The sequence below is a fragment of the Mustela nigripes genome, chromosome 15 (genome assembly GCF_022355385.1).
Source record: "Mustela nigripes isolate SB6536 chromosome 15, MUSNIG.SB6536, whole genome shotgun sequence".
NCBI lineage: Eukaryota > Metazoa > Chordata > Mammalia > Carnivora > Mustelidae > Mustela > Mustela nigripes.
The window spans coordinates 28,798,289-28,824,587 of record NC_081571.1 but is presented as its reverse complement, the minus strand read 5'-3'; the positions used below and the strand labels follow the sequence as shown (position 1 = coordinate 28,824,587).

Sequence of the window (26,299 nt, the reverse complement as noted above, 5' to 3'; positions counted from 1 at the left end):
ACCATGGTTTAAACTCTAGCTCAGCCACTTAATTATTTGTGATATCCTTGGGTATGATTTTGCTAACCTAGAAAATGGAATGACTTACACCAACCAGGGTTGTTTGAAGGAACAGAAAGGTGCTCTAGTTGAAATGTGGTTAGCACAGCACCTTTTCCCTTGTCTGGAGGTCTCACGTGACTTATATTCATTCTTGTAGACTTACATTCATTCTTGTAGAGCTCCACGTCATTGTTGGATCATTAGTGAGGACAGTGTTTAGATTTTTATACTACCTTGGCACACATAACCATTAATTGCCAACTTCCGTTGTATGCGTGTGCTGTTTACATTCTTAGAACTCAATTTCTACTTAAGGAGTTCTGACTATAATTAGATCGCCCCCGAAAAATGTGTCGGTGGACAATGACAGTCAAAAGTGAAAGCCAAAGCACAAAACAGAAAAAGATCTACACAGGCTTCAATTCTTAATAAGGACTTTTTTAAAAATTGGTATTTCTATTTAATGTAGTTCTTTTAGGAAGTGGCATACACCAGTGCCACAAAGATTGGGAATTACTGGTTTAATATCTTAGCATTGGCTAACAAATAGAAAGTAAAAAGGAGAAAATTAGATTTTTTTTAAAGATACTACTAAGTGGAAAAATACTAGGTTATAAAATAAAAATATGTTAAATAAAATTCTTGTTTTCAACATTTTGTTATATTTTGGCTTTGAACATTTTGTTATTTTGTTATTTTCAACATTTTGTTATATTTTGGCTTTGTGAACTTTTATTCTAAAAACTGCTTTTTAAAGTCAGGGAGAATGCTAAAGGTACATTTTATTTTTCAGGCCTATAATAGGTCCTGCACTACCACCTGGTTTTATTAAATCTACTCAGAAAAGTGACAAAGGCAGAGATGATCCAGGACAACAAGTATCATCATATTTCAACTCTGAGGTTTGGAAAATTTTTGGCTAAAGAATAAGATGTAGCAAACTCAAGACTTTACAAAGTAATAACTGTATTCATTTGGCTCAAATGTAACGAATATGCAGCCCTGTTAGCCTGAATCTAGGATTGTAAGGTACAGAGATGAAATCAAAAGCTTGTCCCAAAATGGAGATGTTACAAAAATAACAAGACAGTTACATGATGACAAGGATGTTATTTATTCATCCTTCTCATCTTTGAAGGGAAGCTTTAAAGTGCTAGGAAATAGAACATGATGAAAAGTTTAAGGAATCATTGTGATTTGACCTGAAAAAGAGGAAGCTGAGGAATTTGTTGACCATGATCTTTGACTTGAAATCAGCTCTTACGTATACAGCTATAGTGCCGGTATATAACAAAGCTGGGAGTTAAGTGATGTTATGAAAAGATAGGTCAGATGATTTTATAAAGAGTCAAGTACAAAAGCTGTTTTCTTGTTAGAGGCCTGGTCCTTATCAATAGCTGAGATTTGTAGAGTACTTTATAACTTGTAATGCTCTTTCCCCATCTATGGGTGAGTATTATTTTTATCTTCTCTGCAACCATATGCAATAAATATGATCTGCCATCTTACAGTTGCTAAAAAACAGAGAAGTTAGGTAATTTACCAATGTTGCAGTTTATATTTATCAAAGCCACAGCTTAAACCCAGTTTTTGTTTTCTTTTGTTTACAATTTAAAGTAATCTTTACACTCAATTCAGGCTTGAAGCTACAACCCCGAAATCAGGAGTGAGTCACTCTACCAGCTGAACCACCAGGTGCCCCTTAAACCCGGTTCTTAAGATTTTAGATCACCTGTTTGGTCTGTTATTCTCCAGTAGCTTCCTGTATATTCATCTCTACTGAGAATTCAGCAGTTACACTGAGGTTGCTACTAAGGAAAATAAAATACAGTGGTTAAAACCATGAACTTCAGAGTCGTTTACTCATTCCTTCAACAGATATTTATAGTGCACCTACAATGTATCAGGCACATAGTCACAGAAGTGAGTCTGTCAACAAATCCTATTGTCCTGCCTTCAAAAGATAACCACAATCCAACCATTTCTGCAGTCACCCTGGTCTAAGTCAACATCATACTTCCCCTGTTTTGTTGGTCTTAATACTTTATCCCTGGTTTTTCTGCTGCCTCTTCTCAACACAGCCGCTAGAGTGGCCCAGATAAAATGAAGTCAGATCGTGTCACTCACACCCAAAACCATCGGATTGCTCCTCCTGTCTCTGCATAAGAGCCAAAGCCCAGGGCCCCCTCTACAGTCTGGTCTCCTTTAGCTCCCTGATGTCCCCTCTTATTTTAATCCGACCACACTATGCTCCTTGGTGTTCCTCCTCACAGAGGCCGGGGAGGCTCCTACCCCAGAGTGTTGATGCCTGTAAGTCTCTCCAAAATGGTCTTCCCCTAGGTATCTATGTGGCTTGCCTCCCAGAACATCAGTTTTTGGCTGGAATGTCACCTTAATGAGGTCATTTCTGATCTCCTAATCCAAAATTGCTAACTCCTCTTCCCCTAACTCCTCTCTCCTTCCCTCCTTTAATTTTCTCCAAGCATCTGTCACCACCTCAGACACCATTTATTTTACTGCTTCTTTTTATTTATTGATGACCTCTGCCCACTAGAATGTGACTCTATTGAGGACAGAGATTTTTGTCTTCTCTCTAGTGGACATTCAGAAGGGTTTGTTGAGTGAATGAATAAGTTAGACATAGTCCCAGCTAATCACACCTGCAATGTAGTGGGGAATACAGACACTAAACAAAAATCTAACATTATGAGTGATTCAAAAGGTGAAACGAAATACAATGGAACCATGACGGACGACTCTAAACTAATCTGAAGAAATGAGAAAAAGTCTTTGTCTCTGAGAAAATGTCTAAAGATTGATAAGTTGGAGATATCTCAGCAAAGAGGGCAGGAAAGATTGTTCCAGAACATACAGATATCTTCTTTGAAGGCAAAAAAGTGTGGAGAGGGAGAGTTAGGTTTTAAGAAGTCCATTGCAGTCGGAGGAGAAAGAGAGAAGGCAAGAGCAACCAGAGCTTGGAATCCTGGACGAGCTTAGTTTCACATCAGTATCGTGCGGTTGTTTTCCTTATCTTAGAGGGCTGTTACAAGGATTAAGTCAGAACAGTAGGTTTTCAACTTTCAAGAGCTCTCATCATTGTCATCATTCTTACCATCTTCACTACTGATGCCATGTGAGTATCTTTGAAAAATTTAGTGTAACTATAAGAAATCTTTCTAGCAAGGTTGCTAAATACAAGAATACATTACCAGAGGAAGTACCTCCAGGCACATGGAAGACTGAGCTGGCGGGTCCTGCTCGGGGCTCCCTGCCACAAACTCAAAGAAATGCCCAGGCTGTGGGGAATAGCAACAAAGTTAATATACAGCTAAGCTCCAAAGAAAGAAAGGGAAGTCTACAGCTGCTAGTGACATTGTGAGAATTCAGAGCTAGAGCAGGAAACACAAGCTTACACAGCAGAGGACCAGGGTGGTTTTAGGGAAGCCAGTCATAAGCCCTAGAGTTGGGCTTGGGGACCAGAGCCGTAGCTTCGGCTGTGCAGGCAGAGCAGAGGGAATTGAAGTCTCTGAATAAAACCCACAGCCTCCAGGTTCCATTCTGCAAAAAAAGGAGTCCTGGAGAAATAGAACTTGCAGCCCTTGGAATGTGGGAAGGAAGTTTCATGCTCTCCATAACCTACTTTCAGATGATTCCCAATATGTCTATCTGTCTGCCTCACACAGAGAGTGGCAAGGGAATGGGAAAAGAAAGATAAATACGGTAAAATGTTAGCAGCTGATGGATTTGGGTGAGGATACATGAGTGTTAGTTGTGAACTACATTTTCCAAAAAATTTGTTCAAGCATAATTCAGTTTTATTCATGCTTGGAATTTTGTCCTAACTCACCTAGACAGCAGATGAATAGTTTAATTCCCTGGTGGTATCTATTCTATATTTTCTGCTTCTCTTAGCAAAGGGTGAGGGGTAATGGTAGGGCAGGGCTTACACCATCGCATACCTGTTGCACTTGGTTGTACTCTTGGTTCTGAATTACTTGCTTTATAATTTCCTTCCAATGAAACCTTTTTCAAAAAACACTTCTCGTTTTCATATTTTACTTTTTCAAAGAGGGGCTTCTCTTAGTCTCTTATTCACAACATATACCCCTAAATTAAGATATACGTAATGGTACTAATATTTAGCATTCTTTGAGCACTTGCCATAAGTCTGACACTGCATAGCACAACATAAACATATTTACATGACTTAATTATATTCCCAGACCACATAAACTTAATTTAATCAAAACAACAATCCTGGGAAATGTCAGGAAGTGTCAGCCAGAAAGCTTTTAACTGCAAATAACAGAAAATGCTACTCAACGTGGAACTTTGTCCTAACCTATTTTATTAGCAAATGGGCTGTATATGTAATTGCCTGGGCCATCTATATTCCCAAAATAAGAAGAATGTGTTTCATATGTAATAAAAGCTATACAACTAGGGTCATTCTAGGTTGGTTGGTTGAGCAGCCTAAATGATATGGGACTGCAGCTTTTCCCGTCTTTTCTGTCCTCTACAGGATGTTCATTCCTCTTAGGGTGACCCTTCATTATACCAGGAAGCTTGTCAAAGTTCTAAGATTCCCATGCACATGCCAATGTTCAGACAGAGGAGGGAATGATCTTACCTTGTGCCCCTTTTGTAGAGGAAGGAACACCTTTCCAGGTTTCCTGTAGACCTGTCCTCAGGTTTCTTTGGCCAGAATTGGATCATATGCCCAAGCCTTGGCTAGTCATTTGGGCAAGAGGAATTCAACCAAACTGACTGGCTTAGAATTACCAACATTTTCCCCCTAGGAGTTAGAGAAGTTCCCAGGTTCCTGAGAAAGGCATGGCCCCTAAGAGGATGAACAGAAACAGGGTTCTCTTAGAGTAGTTACTAGTTGGAGCTGTTATAATCCCCATCTGAAAAGACAAAAAGCCAGAACACCTGGATGGTTCAGTCAGTTAAGCAGCCAGCCCTTGATTTCGGGTCAGGCCATGATCCCAGGGTCCTGGGATCAAGCCCCACATCAGGCTCCACACTTAACAGGGAGTTTGCTTGAGGATTCTCTTTCTCCCTCTGCTCTCCCCTCCACTCCCCCACTGTCTCTGTTTCTCTCTCTCTCTCTCAAATAAATAAATCTTAAAATACATAAATAAAAGACAAAAAACCAAGGCCTGGGACACCTGGGTGGCTCAGTTGGTTGAGCGGCTGCCTTCGGCTCAGGTCATGATCCCGGCGTCCTGGGATCGAGTCCCACATCGGGCTCCTTGCTCAGCAGGGGGCCTGCTTCTCCCTCTGCCTCTGCCTGCCATTCTGTCTGCCTGTGCTCGCTCTCTCCCCCTCTCTCTCACTGATAAATAAATAAAATCTTTAAAAAAAAAAAACCAAGGCCTAAAAAGGCTAAATAGCACTCCTGAGGTTACATGCTAATACGATAGCAGACTGAGGCCTTGAAACTAGTTCTAACTGCAGCCCATAGTATAAACCAGTAAGGTATATGATTTCTATTGTATTTCTAGATAAAATAATTCACCTAGTTTTAAATCAACCAGGATACCAAAATGATTATATATCTAGATTGGATTTGGATTATGATTCTAGTTTCTCTTTTTCATTTTAGTATGTTGGGCCTGATTTTCATTTTGCTCCCTTAGTTTATAACTCCCAACACCCTAAGTGATCTTTATTTCTAAAAATTCCAGGCATCATCCTAACAAGACATGCAAGATGTGCCAAATTCTATCTTTATAAAATCATCTCTTGTTAGATGGAAGTAAAAATAAAATTCCCTTATCCCATACTTTAATACTATTTTAATGTCATGCCTCTTATAGTTGTAAAAGTTCATTGTATCTTTTATATTTCCTCATTTTATGTCACCAAGTATTATTTTGTAAGGGCTATAAATATGTTTATAATAATGTTTGACATCAAGGAGCTTACCCTGATAGAGATGAGCTATAAACACTTAAGGTTAAACATTAACAAGTGAAATTTTTTTAAAAAATAGAGAAGAGTCTCTAGTATAAGTAGAAAACATACACTGGCCTTAATCTTAGAATATTTTCATCTTAAATACCAGTTTTGTAACCTTGAACAATTTGTTTAACCTTCCTAAATAGACTTCTCTAAACCTAGGTTTCCTGGAAAAGAAAACAGGAATAATAATGTCTTTTCACAATTGTGTTATAAGGATCAAATGATGCATTGTATACCAAAGTCCATAGTTAGAGAAAGTGTGTGTGTGTGTGTGTGTGTGTGTGTGTGTGTGTGTAATTTAGAGTAAGCCGAGAGATAATACGTAATTATCTGATTGTTTGTACCAATAGCAATTGCTTTAAGGGTGCAGAGAAGAAACCACAGATACAAAGTTACCACCGAGTAGCTAGTGGGGAAAATGTAAACAACACAAATGAACTTGATCCTGATAATTTTTAAAAAATAGAAGCAAGAAGCTGCCCCTCCAAGCTGGAGGACAAATATCTTATTGTTGTTCATCTTAACCTACCTCTTCCTTGAGGCCAAGGACTGCTTGAAGCCCTAGAGTATCTAGATTTTAACACAGAGTCTTACATGCAAACCCTTTATTCAGATGATTTATTTATTGAGAGCAAATTGAATTCACTTATTCCAATACTATTACGTGTTTAGGGTCAAGGGAGTGTTTTGAAAACGAAGCTAACTCTTTGGGGCCAGTATTTGTGAGCTGTTGTATAGCATTTATTTCCGTGCACCTTGCTGAGTCATAAAGGCTCATACAGCTTCCAAGAACTGTGTCTTGTTCCAGAGAGCTTTTTCTGTACCAGGAACGAAAATGGTTTCAACTTGTGTCATCTCTGACCAGCTAGTAGTAATTACCTGGACTATTACTGTGAGAAGAATTGTGAGGCCACATCTATGTCCATCAGGAAAAAAGCTGAAATCATTTAATGAGGTCTGCCATGACCAGGGGAGGGCGGGGACAATGCACATTGTGTGGATTTGTCGTCTCTGTATTGTGAACTTTAGGAAGATGAGGAAAAATTCCTCATTGTTCAATGGTTAGCAATATGTTGTTTGCATTTTTGTTTCAGTGTCTCTGGGTAATCAATTTCGGCAAAATTTTAAGTAATTTAGGATCATTTTCTATAACCTGTAGCTCTGTTCCTGGGTTAAAGGTAATGTCTTATTTCAAAAGGAAACAGATAGCAGTGAAGATGAGGACATTGTTGGACCAATGCCTGCCAAAGGACCAGTTAACTATAGCGTCACAACAGAGTTTGAAAAAAGGGCCCAGCGAATGAAAGAGAAACTGACCAAAGGAGACAATGTAAGTTTTAAAGAGACTGTACTCTGAAAGATAGACTAAGTGAATTAAAAATCTAAATTTTAAAAATAGACATGAAAGAAAATATAGGCACGTATGTATATAAGGAAAATTTAGGAGCAAGGTAACCCAGAAGCTGGTAAAGGAAAAGACTGGCAATTTTGCCTATCTAAAAAGTTCTGTATGGCAAAAGGTAAAAAAATCCGAAAAATGATAAATTAGATGAAGGTATTTATAACATATATGACAAAGTATCAATTTATATTAAATTCTTTCTCTTAAAGTATATTTTTTAACCTTAAAGCCTCAATTTAAAAACATGGCCATTTATAGAGAATTTTACACACACACACACACACACACACACACACACACACATTCTGTCTAGGCTACCTTTTTTTTGACTATTTACTTCTCTTAAAGGATTCATCTAAACCAATGACAAGAGAGTCATGGATGACTGAGCTTCCTCCAGAAATGAAAGACTTTGGTCTGGGGCCCAGAACTTTTAAGAGAAGGGCCGATGACAAATCTGGAGATCGATCAGTCTGGACAGACACTCCAGCAGACAGGGAGAAGAAAGCCAAGGTGAGAGTGTTTGTTTGTTCATGTATTTCTGCCCACGTTCACTCTATTTTGCAAGGATATAAGGCACAATAGTCTCAGGGTACTATTTTTAAAATTATGATTCCAAAAGGAAAATACAGAGTTCTCCCTGAAAGAAAATAAGGAAAGTGACAGCAGTTGCGTACTGTGTCCCAGTGAACTGTCTCATTTACATCTCAAGAAAACCCAGAGATAAGACTTCTCGACTTCATTTCATAGAGAAGAAACCAACTTTTATGAGGTCGACTTTTCTGGAATTAGAGGGCTGGTAAGTAATGAACAATGCTTCTATTCTAGACCTTCCTGTAACAGGAGAGGAGGTAACAAAAGAGATGTGGAAGTGAGCGGCCCACTTGGAATGGCTAATGTTGGAGTGCCTTTCTACTCTTTTGTAACTGGTCTTTTACAAAAATAATCTATTGGAATTTTTCTAATTTAACCTTTAAGATTGTTTCAAAAAAGACATTCCCTTGTTTACATGGATTTATTCATGCCTACTTTTAGTTGTGCTTTTCTCTGTCCTTCTGTTCCTCATTATAGGCAAATAGATTAGCATATAGGCAGATATGCAAGGACTGTTCTTCAGAGGACACTATGACAGAAAATGGAGCAAAAGGAAATTAAGCAACACAGTGATTTTAGGTCCTGAGATTGAGTTCTTTAGATCCTTTCCTTTTCAGTACTGAAAGTGTTTTTCTGAGTTTTACAGTGAACTCATAAAGAGGTTATTAAAACTCCTTAAATTTTATGCTGTATGATGTTAAGCATATAGTACAGCAGACCTGTATTTATGGCATGAACTATATAGTATCAGTGTCAGAGAGCTGTTCATTTTTTAGGTAGTCCCAGTAGTTTATTTTTTATTTTGTTTCCCATGCCTCAGGAGACATATCGAGATGATGCTGCTAAGACTGATGTCAAAGAAGTTACTGCTTGTGTTCTCTTCTAAGATTTTTATGGTTTCAGGTCTCACAGTTAGGTCTTGAATCCTCTTTGAATTTATTTTTGTGTGTGGTGTAAAAAAGTAGTCCAATTTCATTCTTTTGCATGTTGCTGTCCGGTTTTCCCAACACCATTTGTTGAAGAAACATTCTTTTTCCTGGTAGATATTCTTTCCTGCTTTGTTGAAGATTAATTGACCATATACTTGTAGGTTCTTTGCTTCTGGGCTCTCTATTCTGTTCCGTTGATCTGTATGTCTTTTTGTGCCAGTACCATACTGTTTTGATGATCACAGCTTTGTAATAGATCTTGAAGTGCAAAATTGTGATGCCACCAGCTTCTTCTGTTTTAAGATTGCTTTGGCTATTTGGGGTCTTTTGTGTTTGAGTGCAGATGTGAGAACTGCTGGTTCTAGCTCTGTGAAAAATGCTCTTGGTGTTTTGATAGGGGTAGCATTAAATACGTAAATTGCTTTGAGTAGTAGTATGGACATTTTAACTACTTGTTCTTCCAGTCTGTGAGCCTGAAATGTCTTTCCATTTCTTTGTGTCATCTTGAATTTCTTTCATCAGTATTTTATAGTTTCCAGAGTACAGTTCTTTCACCTCTTTAGTTAGGTTTATTACTAGGTAATAGGGGTACATTTTTAAATGGGATTGATTCCTTAATTTTTCTTTCTCTTACTTTGTTATGTTGTATACCAATGCAACAGATTCCCATACATTGATATTGTTCTGTGTGACTTTACTGAATTCATTTATCAGTTTAATAGTGTTTGGTGGAGGGGGAGTCTTTTGGGTTTTCTGTGTAGAGTATCATGTCATAGGAAATAGTGAAAGCTTCACTTCTTCCTTGATGACTTTGGTCCCTTTTCTTTCTTTTTATTGTCTGGTTGCTGTGGCTGTGACTTCTAGTACTATGTTAAATAAAAGTGGTGAGAGTGGACATCCCTGTGGTATTCCTGACCTTAGAGGAAAAGCTCTCTTTTTCCCCATTTAGGATGATCTTGGCTGTGGTTTTTTCATAAATGGCCTTTATTATGTTGAGGTTATGTTCCTTCTAAACCTACCCTGTTGAGGACTTTTATCATGAATGGATGTTGTACTTTGTCAGATGCTTTTTCCACATCTGTTGAAATGATCATATGGTTCTTACCCTTTCTTTTATTAATGTGATGCCTCATATTGATTGATCTGCAAATATTGAACCACCCATGCAACCCAGGAATAAATCCCACTTGATCATAGTGAATGATTCTTTTAATGTATTGTTGGATTTGGTTTGCTAGCATTTCATTGGGAATTTCTGCATGTGTGTTCACCGGGAATTCTGGCCTGTCCTTCATTCTCTCTCTCTCTCTGTTTCTCTCTTTTATTTATTTATTTAGTTAGTTAGTTATTTTAATTTTAAGTAGACATTCTGTGAATTCATGACCCTGAGATCAAGACCTGAGCTGAGAACAACAGTCAGATACTTAACTGACTGAGCCACCCTGGTGCCCCGTAGTTCTCTTTTTTTAGTGCAATCTTTATCTGGTTTTAGTATCAGGGTAATGCTGGCCTCAGAATGAATTTGGAAGTTTTCTATTTCTTGAGAATAGATTTTAACTCTTCTTTAAATGTTTGTTAGAATTCTCTGTGAAGCCATCTATCTAGTCTTGAACTTTTGTTATCAGTCTGTTAACTTTTCTTTTTCTTCCTGTTTCAGTTTTAGTAATTTAAATATTTCTAGGAATTTATTCATTTCTTCTGGATTGTCCAATTTGTTGGCATATAGTTTTCATAATATTCTCTTATGACTGTTTATATTTCTGGGGTGTTGGTTGTTATTTTTCCTCTCTCATAATTTTATTTATTTGGGCCCTTTCTCTTTTCTTTTTGATAGGTGTGGCTAGAGGATTATTAATTTTATTTTATTTATTTATCTTTATTTTAAGAATCAGCTCCTGGTTTCATTAATCTGTCCTGCTATTTTTTATTTTCTGTCATTTTTTTCTGCTGTAATCGTTACTGTCTCTGCTGGCTTTAGGCTTCATTTTCCATTCTTTTTCTAGCTTCTTTGGGTGTAGGATTAGATTTGTGATTTTTCTTGCTTCTTGAGATAGACCTGTATTGCTAGATACTTTCTTATGAGGACTGCTTTGGCTGCATTCCAGAGATTTTGGACCATTGTGTTTTCATTTTCATTTGTTTCCATGTATTTTTTATTTCTTCTACTCATTTTTCTTTTTTAATATTTGAGTTCCCAGCATAATCTCCACTAGGTGGAAATTAAGCTAAGTGGAGACTAAGCTACTAAATTCTCACATTCACTTAGCCAACGTGGCCTAAAAGAAGTAAGATTGCTCTTTAGAAAGAAATGGAAGTGTTCATTATAAAATGACAGACATCTGTTATGCCCTCGCCTCCCAGTCTTGACTAGCTCTATTAACTCTTTTTCTTTTTTTAAAGATTTTATTTATTTATTTATTTATTTGACGGGCAGAGATCACAAGGAGGCAGAGAGGCAAGCGGAGAGAGAGAGAGGGAAGCAGGCTCCCTGCTGAGCAGAGAACTCAATCCCAGGACCCCGAGATCATGACCTGAGCCAGAGACAGCAGCTTAACCCACTGAGCCACCCAGGCGCCCTAGATCTATTAACTCTTAATATTAAATGGTCAGGTTTTATCTCTGTCTTACCATAACATCATTTCTTCCTTAATATTTATAAATGAAAGCATCTGTTTTCTAGGAAAATATTTTATGAGAAAGTAAGAGCTGAGCTAGTCCTGTTTTTAACAGTGCTTTATTAAATACAGCATTGTTTTGTACAATTATTTTTAAGATTTTATTTCTTTGTCAGAGAGAGAACACGCAACCAGGAGTGGCAAACAGAGCAGGCAGAGGAAGAAGCAGGCTCCCTCCTGAGCAAGGCACCTGATGCGGGACTTGTTCCCAGGATTCTGGGATCATGACCTGAATGGAAGACAGGGGCTTAACTGACTGAGCCACCCAGGTGTCCCTATAGAATTTTTTTTTAAGTAGGTTCCATGCCCAACTTAGGGCTTGAACTCACAACCCTGAGATTGAGAGTCACATGCTCTACCAACTGAGCCAGCCACGTGCCCGTTTTGTACATTATTAAGATAAAAATTTTAGATGACATCCTTGGTTTTCTTAAGCAGATAACAGTTTACAAATATGCTTTGAGATTTGTTGGAAATTTATATCAGCACTTCATCTTGTATATGCAGTGTTGTTTTGTTTTGTTTTGTTTTTTTAAAGATTTATTTATTTATTTGACAGACAGAAATCAAGGAGGCAGAGAGGCAGGCAGAGAGAGAGGAGGAAGCAGGCTTCCCACTGAGCAGAGAGCCCGATGCGGGACTCGATCCCAGGACCCTGGGATCATGACCTGAGCCGAAGGCAGAGGCTTTAACCCACTGAGCCACCCAGGCTTCCCTGCAGTGTTGTTAATGTTGTGTTTTTGTTTTTTGTTTTTGTTTTTTTTTTTAAGTTCAAATTCCAGTTGTTCACTGTTGGTATATTCTGTATATTGACCTTGTATCCTGCAGCTTTGCTATAGTGTACTTGCTTATTAGTTCCAGGAGTATTTTTGTAGATGCTTTGGAATTTTCTATATAAACAATCATGTCATCTATGAATAAAGATAGTTTTATTTCTTTTCCAAACTTTTAAACCTTTTCTCTTTATATGTCCCCTCAAGTGATTTTACTAGTTTTAAAAACAGATAATGCAGAATTTCTTTCTCTTTTTTTCTAATTTTATTTTTAAGTAATCTCTGTACCCAATATGGGGCTCGAACTTATAACCCCGAGATCAAGAGTCGTATGCTCTACCAACTGAGCCAGCCAGCCACCCCTGTAGGATTTTTTAAAGCCTCATTTTCTCTCCTACATCTCATCATTGTTTGTCAGACTCCTTTGTGAGTTTGATAAATAATTGGCTTCTTCCAATTAGTTGATTGGATAGGTTTCTTCCTTGTTTTCAAGAAAATCATCGAGTAGAACACCAACTGATTCCTTATCAACTATATGTATATTTATATTCCTAGTAGGAAAAGATTCAACAATCTTAGTTTAGTCTCTTAGTACTCAATCTGAGTAAAAATAATATTTCTTTTTTAGTTTTTCTTAACTATATGGTTCAGTAATGTGTTGCCTGTGTTCATTTTTCAGGAAACACAAGAAGCAAGGAAATCATTTAATAAGAAGGATGAAGAACATACATTGTCAGGAAGGGAAAAGAGATTGGCTGAGCAGGTATCCTCATACAATGTAAGTAAGAATAAAATATATAAGCTTTTTTTCTTTTTTTTAACAGACTGGTCATAAGTTTCATTGTTTTTTAAATATTTATTTATTTATTTGAAAGAGAGCGAGCATGCGTGAGTGGGGGAAGGGGTGGAGAGAGAGGGAGAAAGAGAATTCCAAGCAGACCCCGCACTGAGTGCCGAGCCTGACTTGTGGATTGATCCCAAGACCCTGAGATCACAACATGAGCCAAAACCAAGAGTCAGACTGACTGTGCCACCCAGGCGCCCCTAAGCTTTTATTTTTTTTTTTCTATCCTTCTCATATTTTTTCTCTTTCTTGTTTTTCTTTCTTTTCTATGTCTTCCTTTTTAGCTTGGTCTTTTTCTGTACAACTGCCCTGAGAAATATTCCACTCTATTGTGTTACATGTCTTTATGTAAAATCCTATTTATAGGATTTTTTTAATGTATGTGTATAATATTTTCAGTTTGTATTTTACTTAAGTCTTATGTTAGAAATTTAATTTGTAGAGATTAGAAACAGATGATCAGAAGCAAGAGCCCCTGCCCTGCAGCCACTCCCCACCCCACCAGGGGGCCTGCACCATCCAGCCATGGTCAGTCCCACCATGTTCTGTGATGTCACCCTGAACAGGGAGCCCTTGGGCCGCCTCACCTTGGAGCTGTTTCAGACCAGGTTCCAAACACAGCAGAGAACTTCCGTGCTCTGAGCTCTGGGGAGAAAGGATTCGGTGATAAAGTGCCGGCTTTCACAGGATCATTCTGGCAGTTCTGTGCCAGGCTGGGGATTTCCCACCCCGTACTGGCACTGGTGGCCTGTCCATACAGGAAGAGAAATTCGCTGGCGAGAATTTCGTCCTGAAGCACACAGGTCCTGGCATCTTGTCCAAAGGCTGCACCCCACACAAAAGCTTGCCAGGTTTTCATCGGAACCACCCACACAGAGTGGTTGGGCAGCAGGCAGTGGTCTCGGGCGAGGTGAGAGGGCAGGAATACTGTGCACGCCATGGGGCTGTTTGGGACCAGAAACGGCAAGACTAGCAAGATCACTATTGCTGACTGTAGACGCACCTAAAAAATTTGACTTGTATTTTACCTTAGCTGGCAGACCATTCCTTCCGTAGCCCAGGAAAGCAACCTCCACCCCCATCTGCTCGAAGTACCGGTAATCTTTGTGCTCTTGCTGCAGTGCTAATGGATTCCATATTTTCCTTGGCCCCCTTCCAAATCCAGCCAGGTTGCAGAGTTAAATTTATGATTGTGGCGTGAAAACTAAACAACAACAAAAGAAAGCAAGAGCCCTACTAACTCCTAGAGATCCTCAGTTCATATTTCAAATTATAAGCCAATTTGGAATGTTTGATGTGAAGATTTAAATATGGAAGAAAAATGGTTTTTAAGATATAGTTCAATCAAAAAAAAAAGATACAGTCCAATCTAAATTTATAAACTAAACAGTGTTCAGTTAACATTTTGTTATTTCATTATATTCTCTTACTTTAAAAACAAAACAAAAACTTTTGAGTGGTCCAGCTAAATGTAAATCACCAGACCCTTTGGGCCCTACAGTGTTCAGGTATCTAAGGAAAATTACCTCTGTTCCCAGCGTATTAATTAATGAAAAGTTTCCCAAACATTAAAAATATAGTTAGCGTGATTAATTGGACCTGTGTAGACCAGTATACAAACAGTGAAGCATACATGAAACATTTTTTTTTTGAAACTGACCAAAACTCAACCCACAATGGAGCATTTATGAAAACTGACCAGCTTAAGAGTCAAATCTCAATAAAACTGGAAGAATTACTGTCATTAAAACCATGTTCTCTGACCACAAAGAATTTAAGTTAAAATTTGGAATAATTTAAAAGCCTTGTACAACTTAAAATTAGAAAAATTCAGAATTTAAATTTTGCATGAAGGACAACATGATAATGAAAGTTAGAAAATACGTAGACATGAATAACACAAAAATACTACATATCAAAAATGTGGGCAGTGCACTATCAGGTGGTACTTAGAGGCAAAACTATAGCTCTAGTGAGTTCTGTTAGAAAAGACTAACTAAAAATCAATGAGCTGGGCCTCTTTCCAAATAGGCATTTCCAGTAGTAAACATACATCTACCCCCAGACCCTATAGTTTTACCCTTGGGCATCTATCTACTTAAGGCAAATGAAAACCTATTCACACAAAGACTTGAATATGCTTTATTGTTAATGTCCTCAAAAAAACTTCTAGAAGAAACTCTGGATTCCTGGTTAGCTCAGTCGGTTAAGCGTCGGCCTTCAGCTCAAGTCATGATCCCAGGGTCGGAGTCCCACATGGAGCTTCTTCCGCTGCCTGCTGCTCCCCCTGCTTGTGATCTCTCTCTCTCACTTTCTGAGAAATAAAATCTTGAAAAAGAAAAAGAAACTCTACCTATGAAACTAATAATACACTATATGTAAACTAACTGAATTTAAACTAAAAAGAAGATTTGCACATTGAAAAAAGACTTCTATAAGAACGTTCATAGAAGCTTTGTTCATATAAGCAACTATCTATGGACAGCTCAGATGTTCATCAGGAAGAGAAAGAAAAACTAAATGCAGTGAAATACTACTTAGCAATAAAAAGAAACAAATCACAGATAGATGGAACAACATGGATGAGTCTCGAAGTCATTACACTGAGTACAAGGAAATATGTACAAGGAAGTACATACTGCACCATTCCATTTAAGTGATGCTCTACATTAAGCAGAATGAGTCTGTGGTTGAAAAAAAGCAGAATACTGGTTGTAGTAGTTGAGTGTGGGCGTTGACTAGGAAGAGGCAAAGTGTTCAGTGATAGAAATGTTCCAGATTTTGATTGAGCCCCAAGCTGGGTTCGGTGCTGGGCATAGAGCCTGCTTAAGATTCTCTCTCTGCCCTTCCTCCCAGCTCCCCTCACATTCTCTCTCTCTAAAATAAAATAAATTTTAAAAATATATGAAAAAGATTATAGTTATAATCTTATGCTGAAATTTTATTCACAAGATTTACTTTTCAAAATAGTAATAGTCTTAAGACCACCCTCTAACTCTTGGTTTGGATAAATCGAACACTCTTTTAAAGTATTACCATGAAGACAAAAACAAAAAACTAGCCTCTTAGCGTGAATTTTCAAAAGCAGTTAAAAAATGATCTCATTCAAAATAAATTGCACTGGCTTTTAGAAATTGTTATAAAACACACATTTTGTTAAATGAGTAAATTTGGCAAATCAGCAATTTGGTCATTTAGCAAATTACTCTGTACGTGAATGGTCCTCAGGGTGATTTTTAGTGAATGGACTGTTTCTGGTTGTTTCCATAATTTTTTTTTTATAGCTCCAGCATTGGTTTGGTCCTGGGGATCTCAAGGTACAAATTACGCTGAAACAGTGTCCCTGAAGCTGCAGACAAAACAGCTCATTTATCATAAAGAATTTGAGCACTTGAATTGTTTGAATTGATTGTAGTAATCCAGTGGTTTAACGTAGTCCTCTCTTTACTGGTGTTTAATTTAATAATATAGGGCATTGGTAAATTGAAGCCCGCCATCTTTGTTCCTCCGTTATTGTTTGATTTTGTTACCTTTTGTGCAGTTTCCCGTTTTGTTTTGTTTTGTTTTGTTTTTTTAAGAGAGGGATGGGGGAGCAGAGGGAGAGGAAGAGCGAGTTGACGTGGGGCTTGATCTCAAGACCCTGAGATTGTGACCTGAGCTGAAATCAAGAGTTGGACACTTAACCAACTGAGCCAGCCAGGCACCCCATCCTTTTGTGCAGTTTTGATCATCGGTATCAATCCCGTTCTTCAAGTGGCTCAAGGTGAAATAGGGCCTCTATAGCATCATTCTTTCTCACATCGCCACACATCTCTTTCAAACCTTGTTCTCTGTTTTCTCCAGCACCTTCTTATACTTCAGGCCTTCCCCCTGCCAGCTCTTGATAGCCTGTCTACCTTCAGCTTTACTACCCTACTAATGAGGTTTTTTTCTCATTCATGAGGGAGGGAGGGGAAAATGTATGGCTTTCTTACATTTGTGTGTGTATATATATATATATATATATATATATATTTGCCACATTATAGTTCCTCATCCTACAATTAACCCTGCTCTTCATGTCCTTTGGCTTGCTTTCTCTCTCCTCTGATTTTTAAAAGCACGGGTTTCTGAGACTCAGAGTTGGCAATTTAGATTCACGAAATCTAACAGCGGGGCTCAGGAATCTGTATTTCTTTTCAGTCAGGAGTGGAGACCAGCAGTCTTCAGGTGTTTTTGCTTGGTATCCCCTAAAAGAAACCTTTATCCTTAACAACTAAAAATTTTTATTGTAAGTTTCAGTAATTACAAAAAATGTATAGTATAGGGTATTACTCTGTTCAGTGTTTCAGATGGAATCCAAGAGACATAGCAATTCAGGATCAGTTATTAGCCATTAAAATATACACCTGAAAAAGCACTTTCTTAAAATTTGACAGTTTTATTTCATCCTTTTTTCTCCTTGAATTCATAATTTTCTCTTCTGCCACAGAATTTTTTCATAATGGAAGTCTCTTACACTTGAAAATCTTTTATGATAATATTGACAAGTATCTCTCCCTCTCCCTTTGCCCCTCCCCACCTCACATGCACACTCTAAAATAAACAAGTCTTTAAAAAAAAAAAAAGTGGAAAGCACTTGACTTGCAAATCGATTTGTTTCTAAAAGATTTTACGAAGATTTATGAAATGAGTGAGAGGGGTTAGGAAAATTTGAGAGTGGTAATTCAAATAAATGCTAAACTAACATAATATCTTTTTTTTTTTAAGATTTTTTTTTTTTTTAATTGCCAGAAAGCGAGCACGGGGGAGAGAGAAAGCGAGAGTGCAAGCAGGGGGAGCAGCAGGCAGAGGAAGAAACAGGCTCATTGCTGAGCAAAAAGCCTGATGTGGGACTTGATCCCAGGACCTTGGGATTGTGACTTGAGTCAAAGACAGACACTCAACTGACTGAGCCACCCCGGTGCCCCAACATAACATCTTTTGTACATTCTGCTAAAACCTACAGCTCCAGATTGAGCTCATTCAGTTGAAGGGGAATAACTACCCCATGACCTAATTGGCAAAGTCGGTTCTGGTTGCTAAATCAGCCAGTTAAGAGTCATTTTCTGGGGACGTCTGGGTGGCTCAGTTGGTTAAGCAGCTGCCTTCAGCTCAGGTCATCATCCCAGCGTCATGGGATCGAGTTCCACAGCGGGCTCCTTGCTCCGCAGGGAGCCTGCTTCTCCCTCTGACTCTGCCTGTGCTCACTCTCGCTCGCTCTCTCTCTGACAGATAAATAAATAAAATCTTTAAAAAAAAAAAAAAAGACTCACTTTCTGTCAGAAAATCTTACTTCATTTTTTCATTCAAATAGACGTGTTAATGATTGTCCCAGTGACACTTCAGAACTCTGAAGCAGATGGGTGGGCAGGATAGTTTTTCTCTTGGATCAAATAGGGTGCTGCCATTTTCACCGTTTCTTACCAGTGTTATGTTGCTTTCACTGCCTTTACTTCTTTGCTCTCAAACACATTCTTTAACAGAGTAGGGCCTGGAAGAGATGTCGTTGCTAAGCAAAAATTGCCCTTTCTTCCACTGCCCTTCTATTCAGTCTGTTTGAGCACAGAACATTCAAACAAAAACCAAAACACCAATTTCTGAGAGACACCACACACTTAAGAGAAATATGTTTAAGACACAGAACAGGGCGCCTCAGTGGCTCAGTTTGGTTAAGCATATGACTTGATTTCCACTCAGGTCATGATCTCTGGGTTGTGAGATCAAGCTTCACTTCGGGCTCCCCAGTAAGTGGGGAGTCTGCTTGAGATTCTCTCCCTCTGCTCAGGCTCTCTCTCTCTCTCTCTCTTTCTCTCTCCCTATCTCTCTCTCTGTCAGGTAATCTTTTTTAGAAAAAGATCCTCTCCTTCTGCCCCCGCCAACTCCTACTCTCTAAATAAATAAAAGTCTTAAAACACACACACAGAAGAACCAAAGCCTTCCTGAGTTTATAGTACCTCAGTTAGAGGAAGTATTTCACATTTTTTGTTTGAAACCTTGGAAACTTGCTCTCCTAGGCAGTATTCTTACAGTAAGATTCTGAGAGGCCTCTCTTTTGTGAAGTAGCCAAGGGCTCTAATAAAAGGGGAGAGATCAAGCTAGCAAGATGCCTTATGGAGCAAGTCAATTTTAAGTGAGGGTACATGAAGAAGTTGAGCTTTGTGGGTAGATAACCTTAAAATTATCCATGTCTTTGTACCACACGAATTCCACTCTCTGTAGCCCGAAGGCCCACATCTGCCCCCACTGAAACTAATGGCCTTTGCTCAGAACTCATCCTACTGGGTATATTTGAAACCGTGAGCACCTGTCCCAACTAAGAAGAAAGAGAATGAGCCATGTAAGAGAAAGAACAGTAAACTGAAAGGAACAAAAATCTCTTAGCTTATGGAATATGCCAGTAGATCCTGAGCGGGCCTTGAATTTTGTCACTCCTGTGCCATTATTTTTTGGGTTTGCCCTTGTTTCTGCGTTGGCCTGGCCACACCCTTTGCTTCCTGTGCACCTGTTCAGGCGGCAGACCAGCACATCCATGACTCTTTACCCAGGCTCCTCAGTGACGATGTAATTGCTCTTCCGTCCTCACCATGCTCTTGGCTTGGACTCTAATTATGACACACCACATGTGGTTATTTCAAAATGTATTTCCTCTCTGTCTTGTTTTTTTTTTTTTTATTACTATTATGTAATGGTAGTTAGTAGATATCTTCATTATGGTTGAATTGAATTTGCCTCCGCTACATATTTTCTTCATGGATCCTGTCTTGGATTTGGCAAAACCTGACAGGGTCTATAAAAAGCCCTCCTTAATTTCATCATTACTGCTTAGTCATTTTGCTTCATGATCCTATTCTGTCCACAATCTAGACAAAGATTTTCATTTCTACTCTCTTGCTCTCCCCCAGGAATCAAAAAGATCAGAATCTCTTATGGACATTCATCATAAAAAATTAAAGAATAAAGCTGCTGAAGAAAAAAATAAGCCCCAAGAAAGAATACCATTTGACCGTGATAAAGATCTCAAGGTTAATCGGTTTGATGAAGCTCAGAAAAAAGCTCTGATAAAGAAATCTAGAGAACTAAACACCAGATTTTCACATGGCAAAGGCAGTATGTTTTTATAAGTAAGTATGAGAGGTCTCTTTTCAAACTGATAAATTTGAACTTTTCTAAATACTCTGTTATCCAGAAATAGTTGTGTGTAAAATCTATTTCCTTTTATAATAAAGTAGATTATAAACATGAAAATCTTTTTTGATAAGTCGATCATGATTTTTTGAATATTCAGCCTTGTGGGATTAAAAAATGTAGTTTACTTTGAAAAATAGCTTTGTCTTCAGGCATTGCTATTAAAAACACTGAAGTTAAAGTTTATTAAGAAATGGCCAAAGAATGAGTGATTTGAAGCTTGGTTAAATATGCATGCTTTTTTAAAGAACGAAGAAAGGAGATGCATCTATAATCTCTGTGTTAAACAAGATCACAGTTAGAAAACATTCTTTGCTTTGAAAGCCTCTCTGTGAGTTAAGCTTAAGTTCAAAATCATTATATCCTTCATCCACAGCCCAGTCTGACAAGGGTTCGTAAAGGTGAGTAAGGAATTATGTAAAAGCTGAGGTTGCTTCTTAAAATCTTGAGCATTTTTAAATGTATGAAACCTGTATCAATATTAAAATGTGGCTTTGAAAGAAAATACAGGGGCGCCTGGCTGGCTCAGTCAGTGGAGCATGCGACTCTTAATTCGCAAGGTTGTTGTGAGTTCGAGCCTCACGGCGTGTAGAGATTACTTAAAAATAAAATCTAAAAAAATAAAGGAAAATACAGTTAAAGTTAGAAATATTTTCCAACTTACTGAACTTTCTTATTCTTCAGGGGGATTTCTCTATGCAGTGAAGAAAAGTTGAAGAATACGCTTTTATCTGTCTGTCCACCTTTATCCCTTTGTTTTGAGTTTCTTGAGATTAGAGATGACTTCAGTCTTAAAAACCATACAAACTTACCTTGTGTGTATATCCTGTAAGTTCTATGGAAACCTAGTCAGTATTTCTTATGTGGAATAGAATTTTGTGTGTCTTCGGCTTCTGAGGAAGTGTGGGCTTTTCTTCAAATAATTATTTTGAGGCTCTCCCATCCGAGCCCTAATTTTTGTGGTGTCTCACAAGTATCCTGTAAGATCTTGGTCAGGACTATCCACCAAATCCCCACCAAAGCTTAGACCTCCTCATCAAATGTTACTCACCTGCCCCTGGAGTAAATGTGCCGGGTCCTTGCAGTAAATCCATGAATTTGAAATTGTTTGGGTTTTCCCTCTAAACTGTGAATACACATTTACAAATAGAGGGCTCAGAGGTTTCATCTGTTTTGTTCACATTTGCTTGTTTGGGCGATCAGGGTTTTTTATTTGTTTGGGCTTTTGTTTTTCTATTTTGGTTGGTTCTATTTGGTTTTGGTTTTTAAGTCAGCAAGAAGGGCCTCTGCATTATCTCATGTGCTAAGGAAAAACTATATTGATTTTTCCAATATTAATAAGTATTTCTGGGGGAGGCAATCTGAGGGACAAAATATGCCCTTAAGCATTAGCAGTGTGAAGTCTAAGACTTGGTCTCCATGGTCTCAGTCAAAGCTTTCTAATTAAGTCTTTAAACTTTGCTTTGCGATGATCTTATTTTACCCTTTTATAGATTTTAGCTAATTTATTATAAACTGATCTTTTTTATCAGTCATGAATAGTCTCTTAAAAAAATCAAGCTCCTAATCCCTGAATACAGAAATATAAATGGACATGTTAATCATAACCACCCTAATGAGAGTATGTAAGTTTGTAATGCTTGAGGTACCATCTGTCGGGATGTTAAATAGAATATTCTAAATGGTTAAATCCTAAATTCAAATTCTCTAAGTTTTGTTTTCTTACAGAGCCATTCTAATTGTTCACTAGTTCTGTGGTCTATTCTTGATAAAGCATGAAGGGTTTTGTTTTTTGTTTTTTATGGGGAAAAACACAAAATGAGAGACGAGGTGGGAAGTGTGAGGTTTCAGTGGAAAAACATTCTGATTCCTTGTTCATTTAGGCTTTATGACAATTGAGTGACCTCTTCAGATTATGGCACAAATTATTCTTTGCTTTTATGATATCAGCCTAAACAGTAGCCTAATCAAGGAGTGTAGCTACTAAAACGATGAATTATTCTCCCAAGCAAACCGAGAAAGCCTCTTGTCTCAGAACTTGAACAGAACTACCATTTGCCTAAGATCTCATTTTTAGTGAGTAATATTTTCTGAACCCAAAACTTTGTATAAAAGCATCCATTGCTCTTATTTAATTTTGTTACAATTTTTCGCCAATGAAAGGAAGAAATGTTTTCTAATTCCTTATCCTTGTATGAATTCCTAACATATATTTTTGGGAAATTTGGTATTTTTTAAAGTAAAAATGTCACCTTTGGTTACTTATTTTTCTTTGTTTTCTTCATCTTAAAGAGATAGGATATTTCCATATCACCTATTTACTGTTTTTCCCCTCACCTTGAAGCATCTTTGTCCTCAGCAAAAGGGAGAAAACCTCTTTTTTCGGCCTAATGCTTTCCATGAGTTACCACCTTATTGCTTCTTGTCACCCCAGGACAGTTTTAATCAAATGTAAGGCCAGACGGGAGGTTTTTATGCCCCTCCCCCGACAGGGACTACGCCCAATATAACAGTATTGATAATAGAATAGAGTTGCTATTTACACAGAATGGAAAGGTGCTCGTGTCAGCCCCTCCCCTCTTCCAAAGTGGTGAAAAGCCTACTTAAATCAAGTCTCCATCCATCTGGCAGAAAATTGGCTTTGCTGACATCTTCTAATAAGAACTTTTTAATTTCCTATACTTCTTGGCTACAAGTTTTCTAGAACTGCATCCTCCTTTGAAACTTCAAAATGAAGAAGAAAAAAGAGCAACACTCAGTTCAAAGGGTGAAGCAGATACTTTAACTTTCTTTTCCATTGAAGGTGACATCTAAGTTCATTGTACCTGAAAGTACATGATTTTTGTCCACCTCTGTAAATCGTCATCTCAGATTGAGTTACTTCCACAAGTAACCACATTACTGATAAATAAATGGTGACTTTAGCAAGTGAGAGAATTGGGAATGGGGACAGAAGGTGAGAGATGATGGCTTCACCCATTCATTATCAGGTAAATTAAAGCCTTTTTATATTGGGCAAAATATTGTAAATTAAGTCCTGCTCTTTAAAAAAAAAAAAAAAAGCCATGGTCTTACTAAAAGTTTTTAATCGTCTTCGGATATAGCAACCATTCGACATTTAATTTATCTCTTAAACTTTTAGTATTTCTCTGACTTAATGACTTATTTAAAAGTGAGGTTGAGAGGGACACCTGGGTGTGGCTCAGTCGGTTGAGTGTCTCCCTTCAGCTTGGGTCATGGTCCCGGGGTCCTGGAATCAAGCCCCGCATCAGGCTCCCTGCTCAGCGGGAGGCCTGCTTCTCCCTCTCCTACTCCCCCTGCTTGTGTTCCCTCTCTCGCTGTCTCTCTGTCAAGTAAATAAATAAAATCTTTAAAAAAAAAAGAAGTGAGTTTGAGATTGACATGGTACCAAAACTTATATGCTCCAGAATAGATTAGTAGTTATTCTATAAATTATTTGGTCCCCAAACATGATGGCACTTTTTATTTCTTATATAGGGTGGATAATGTTAATATTATTACTCAAACGTATGATCATGGGAGATGAATTGTTAAACTGTCTACAAGAGTTCTGTCATGTCTCTTTTGTACTTCTTCCATGCTAATGATAAGCATTGTCAGAAAAAGCAATTCTCTGTTGAGTTATGTAGCTCAGAGGAAGAATTAACGTGGGGGGAACTGGTTAGAAATAGTGCCTGTGTAACATCAGTGCCAGCTCTTCTCTTTCATGATACTAATTTATTTTACTTTGACTTTTGATGCCATCGTGAGATTTAAGTCTACAGTTACAGAAGTCATGCATTTCCTATTATATGAGAGTTGGGGGTTTTTGCAGCTTAAAAAATTGTTCAACTGTGACTCTAGTTTGTAAAATACTATAAAGAGCTATACACTGCCCCTTTGAATCTCTTCATTTTGAACTCTACAGGAAAAGACTTTTTAGAAAAGAGTTCTTGGTGTATAATTTTTTACATATAAATAAAGTTTCATCTCTGAGAAGTTGTGGACTTTTATTTGTGTTCTCTTAATATAATTAACTTGTCTGAAGCCAGCAATACAAGGAAAAAAAATATTCCACAAAAATATATTCTGGCCAATCAGATCATTTTAGGAAGAAACCTCACTTGCCACGTTTTCATTATCCCGGTCTAACTACAAATAGTAACTGTTTCTTTAGACATGCAAGACAAATTGGAAATGCTCTTAAGAGCATCATGACCCAAGAGGGGATAGAGCTGGCTTATAACCAAGATTCCATTGTTCTGTGAATCATAAGACTTTAGAACAGTTGGTGGGTGTTTTCAGGGGTGTTTGATGATCACCTTTTTTTTTTCCTTTCTCTACTTCCCAGATTCTTTCAGAAAGCATGTGTTCTTTTTTAATTTGAGGTGGGGAGGCTAATCCCCCTTTTTATAACATTCTGATTTTTTATTATATAGGGTTAGTTGAGGACAAGAAACTTTTCAGGTAAAATGGTAAGGAAAGTCTGAAGAGACATCATTTAAGCTGAAACCTAAAAATGAAAAAGATGCTAGCAGAATGAGCAGTACTGACCACATATGCAAAGGCCTTGAAGCATTAGTTGGGAAGTGTTTGAAGAACTGTACTAGTGTGGGCGGTATATAAAAAATATGGGGGCTCAAGGTTGGTCCCTGCTACTGATGCTAGGAACCCCATACAAGGGCATCTGACCCAGTTTTAGAAGGCAAAAGGAAGCCTCCCAGAGGAGAGTATGCTTTAGCCAAGTCATAAACCTCACATAGGAGTTAGCCAGATGGGTCCTAATACTAAAGATCTACCCTCCTGGCTATGTCTGAATTTCCCAACCATGTCTGAATTCACCCTTTAGGCCCAGTGCTGTGAAGACAGCATGTACTCATGTCCTCAACAGAAAATTAACACATTGAACTTCTGCCCATACATGTCACCAAAACTAATTATTTTAAGTATTATTATTTTTTAAGTAGAGCTGGAGTCATTTTTCTGTTTTTTCAAAATTTGTCATGAATTATTGTTCATTTCCTCCTCATGGGCCTAATTATTAAGGATTATATACATTATTTTTAAGAGGTAAACAGTACTAGATGAATGCAACAGGTACCAATTGAGTAATTAATCTTTAGAATTCCAGGACGTGGAAGAATATTTTCATTCATTTTTTTCTTAATTTGTGATCCTTGGACCACCTGAGGAGATTGATCAGAATCACCTGAGGAGATTGATAAATGCAGGTTCCCAGGCCAACCCCTCTTGAATGGAAATGTTTGAGGTTAGAGTCAGGTAATCTCTGTTTTTAACAATTTTCCAGGTCATTCTTTGTAAACTCAGGTTTGAGAATCACTGCACTACTTATCTACATAATCATTTTATGTTGCATAGCTACAATCACAAGTACCAGCAATAACTTGGGTTTTGAAGAGTGGATTGTCATTTCTGTTAACTAAATCAATGCCTAAAAGGCTTTATTCTTGAGACATTTTTCCCAGCCTGCTACCTTGGGGCTCAAAATTCTACTGTCAGTGATAATTTGGTTTCATTAGACTGCCTTCTCTCAGGCTACCTTTTTTTTTTTTTTTTTAAATTTAAATTTATTTGACAGAGATCACAAGTAGGCAGAGAGGCAGGCAGAGAGAGAGGAGAAAGCAGGCTCCCTGCTAATCAGAGAGCCCGATGCGGGGCTCGATCACAGGACCCTGGGATCATGACCTCCTGGGATCATGACCTGAGCCGAAGGCAGAGGCTTTAACCCACTGAGCCACCCAGGCGCCCCTTAGGCTACTTTTAAAATGGAAGAATCTTGGGACGCCTGGGTAGCTCAGTTTGTTAAGCATCTGCCTTCGGCTCAGGTCATAATCCTGGGGCCCTTG

At 38.0% G+C, this 26,299-nt stretch overlaps 1 protein-coding gene across 1 annotated transcript in view; it reads left to right on the top strand.

Annotated features, from left to right (window-relative positions):
• Positions 1–24,431, top strand: part of GPALPP1 (GPALPP motifs containing 1) — a 40,086-nt gene extending 15,655 nt beyond the window's left edge. Inside the window, exons 4-9 of the mRNA XM_059378358.1 lie at positions 836–944; positions 7,208–7,339; positions 7,760–7,924; positions 13,062–13,160; positions 20,150–20,368; positions 21,117–24,431. Coding sequence (XP_059234341.1) covers positions 836–944; positions 7,208–7,339; positions 7,760–7,924; positions 13,062–13,160; positions 20,150–20,368 — 724 coding nt within the window. The 3' untranslated portion in view covers positions 21,117–24,431. The remainder of the gene's footprint in view (positions 1–835; positions 945–7,207; positions 7,340–7,759; positions 7,925–13,061; positions 13,161–20,149; positions 20,369–21,116) is intronic.
• The last annotated feature ends 1,868 nt before the right edge of the window (positions 24,432–26,299 follow it).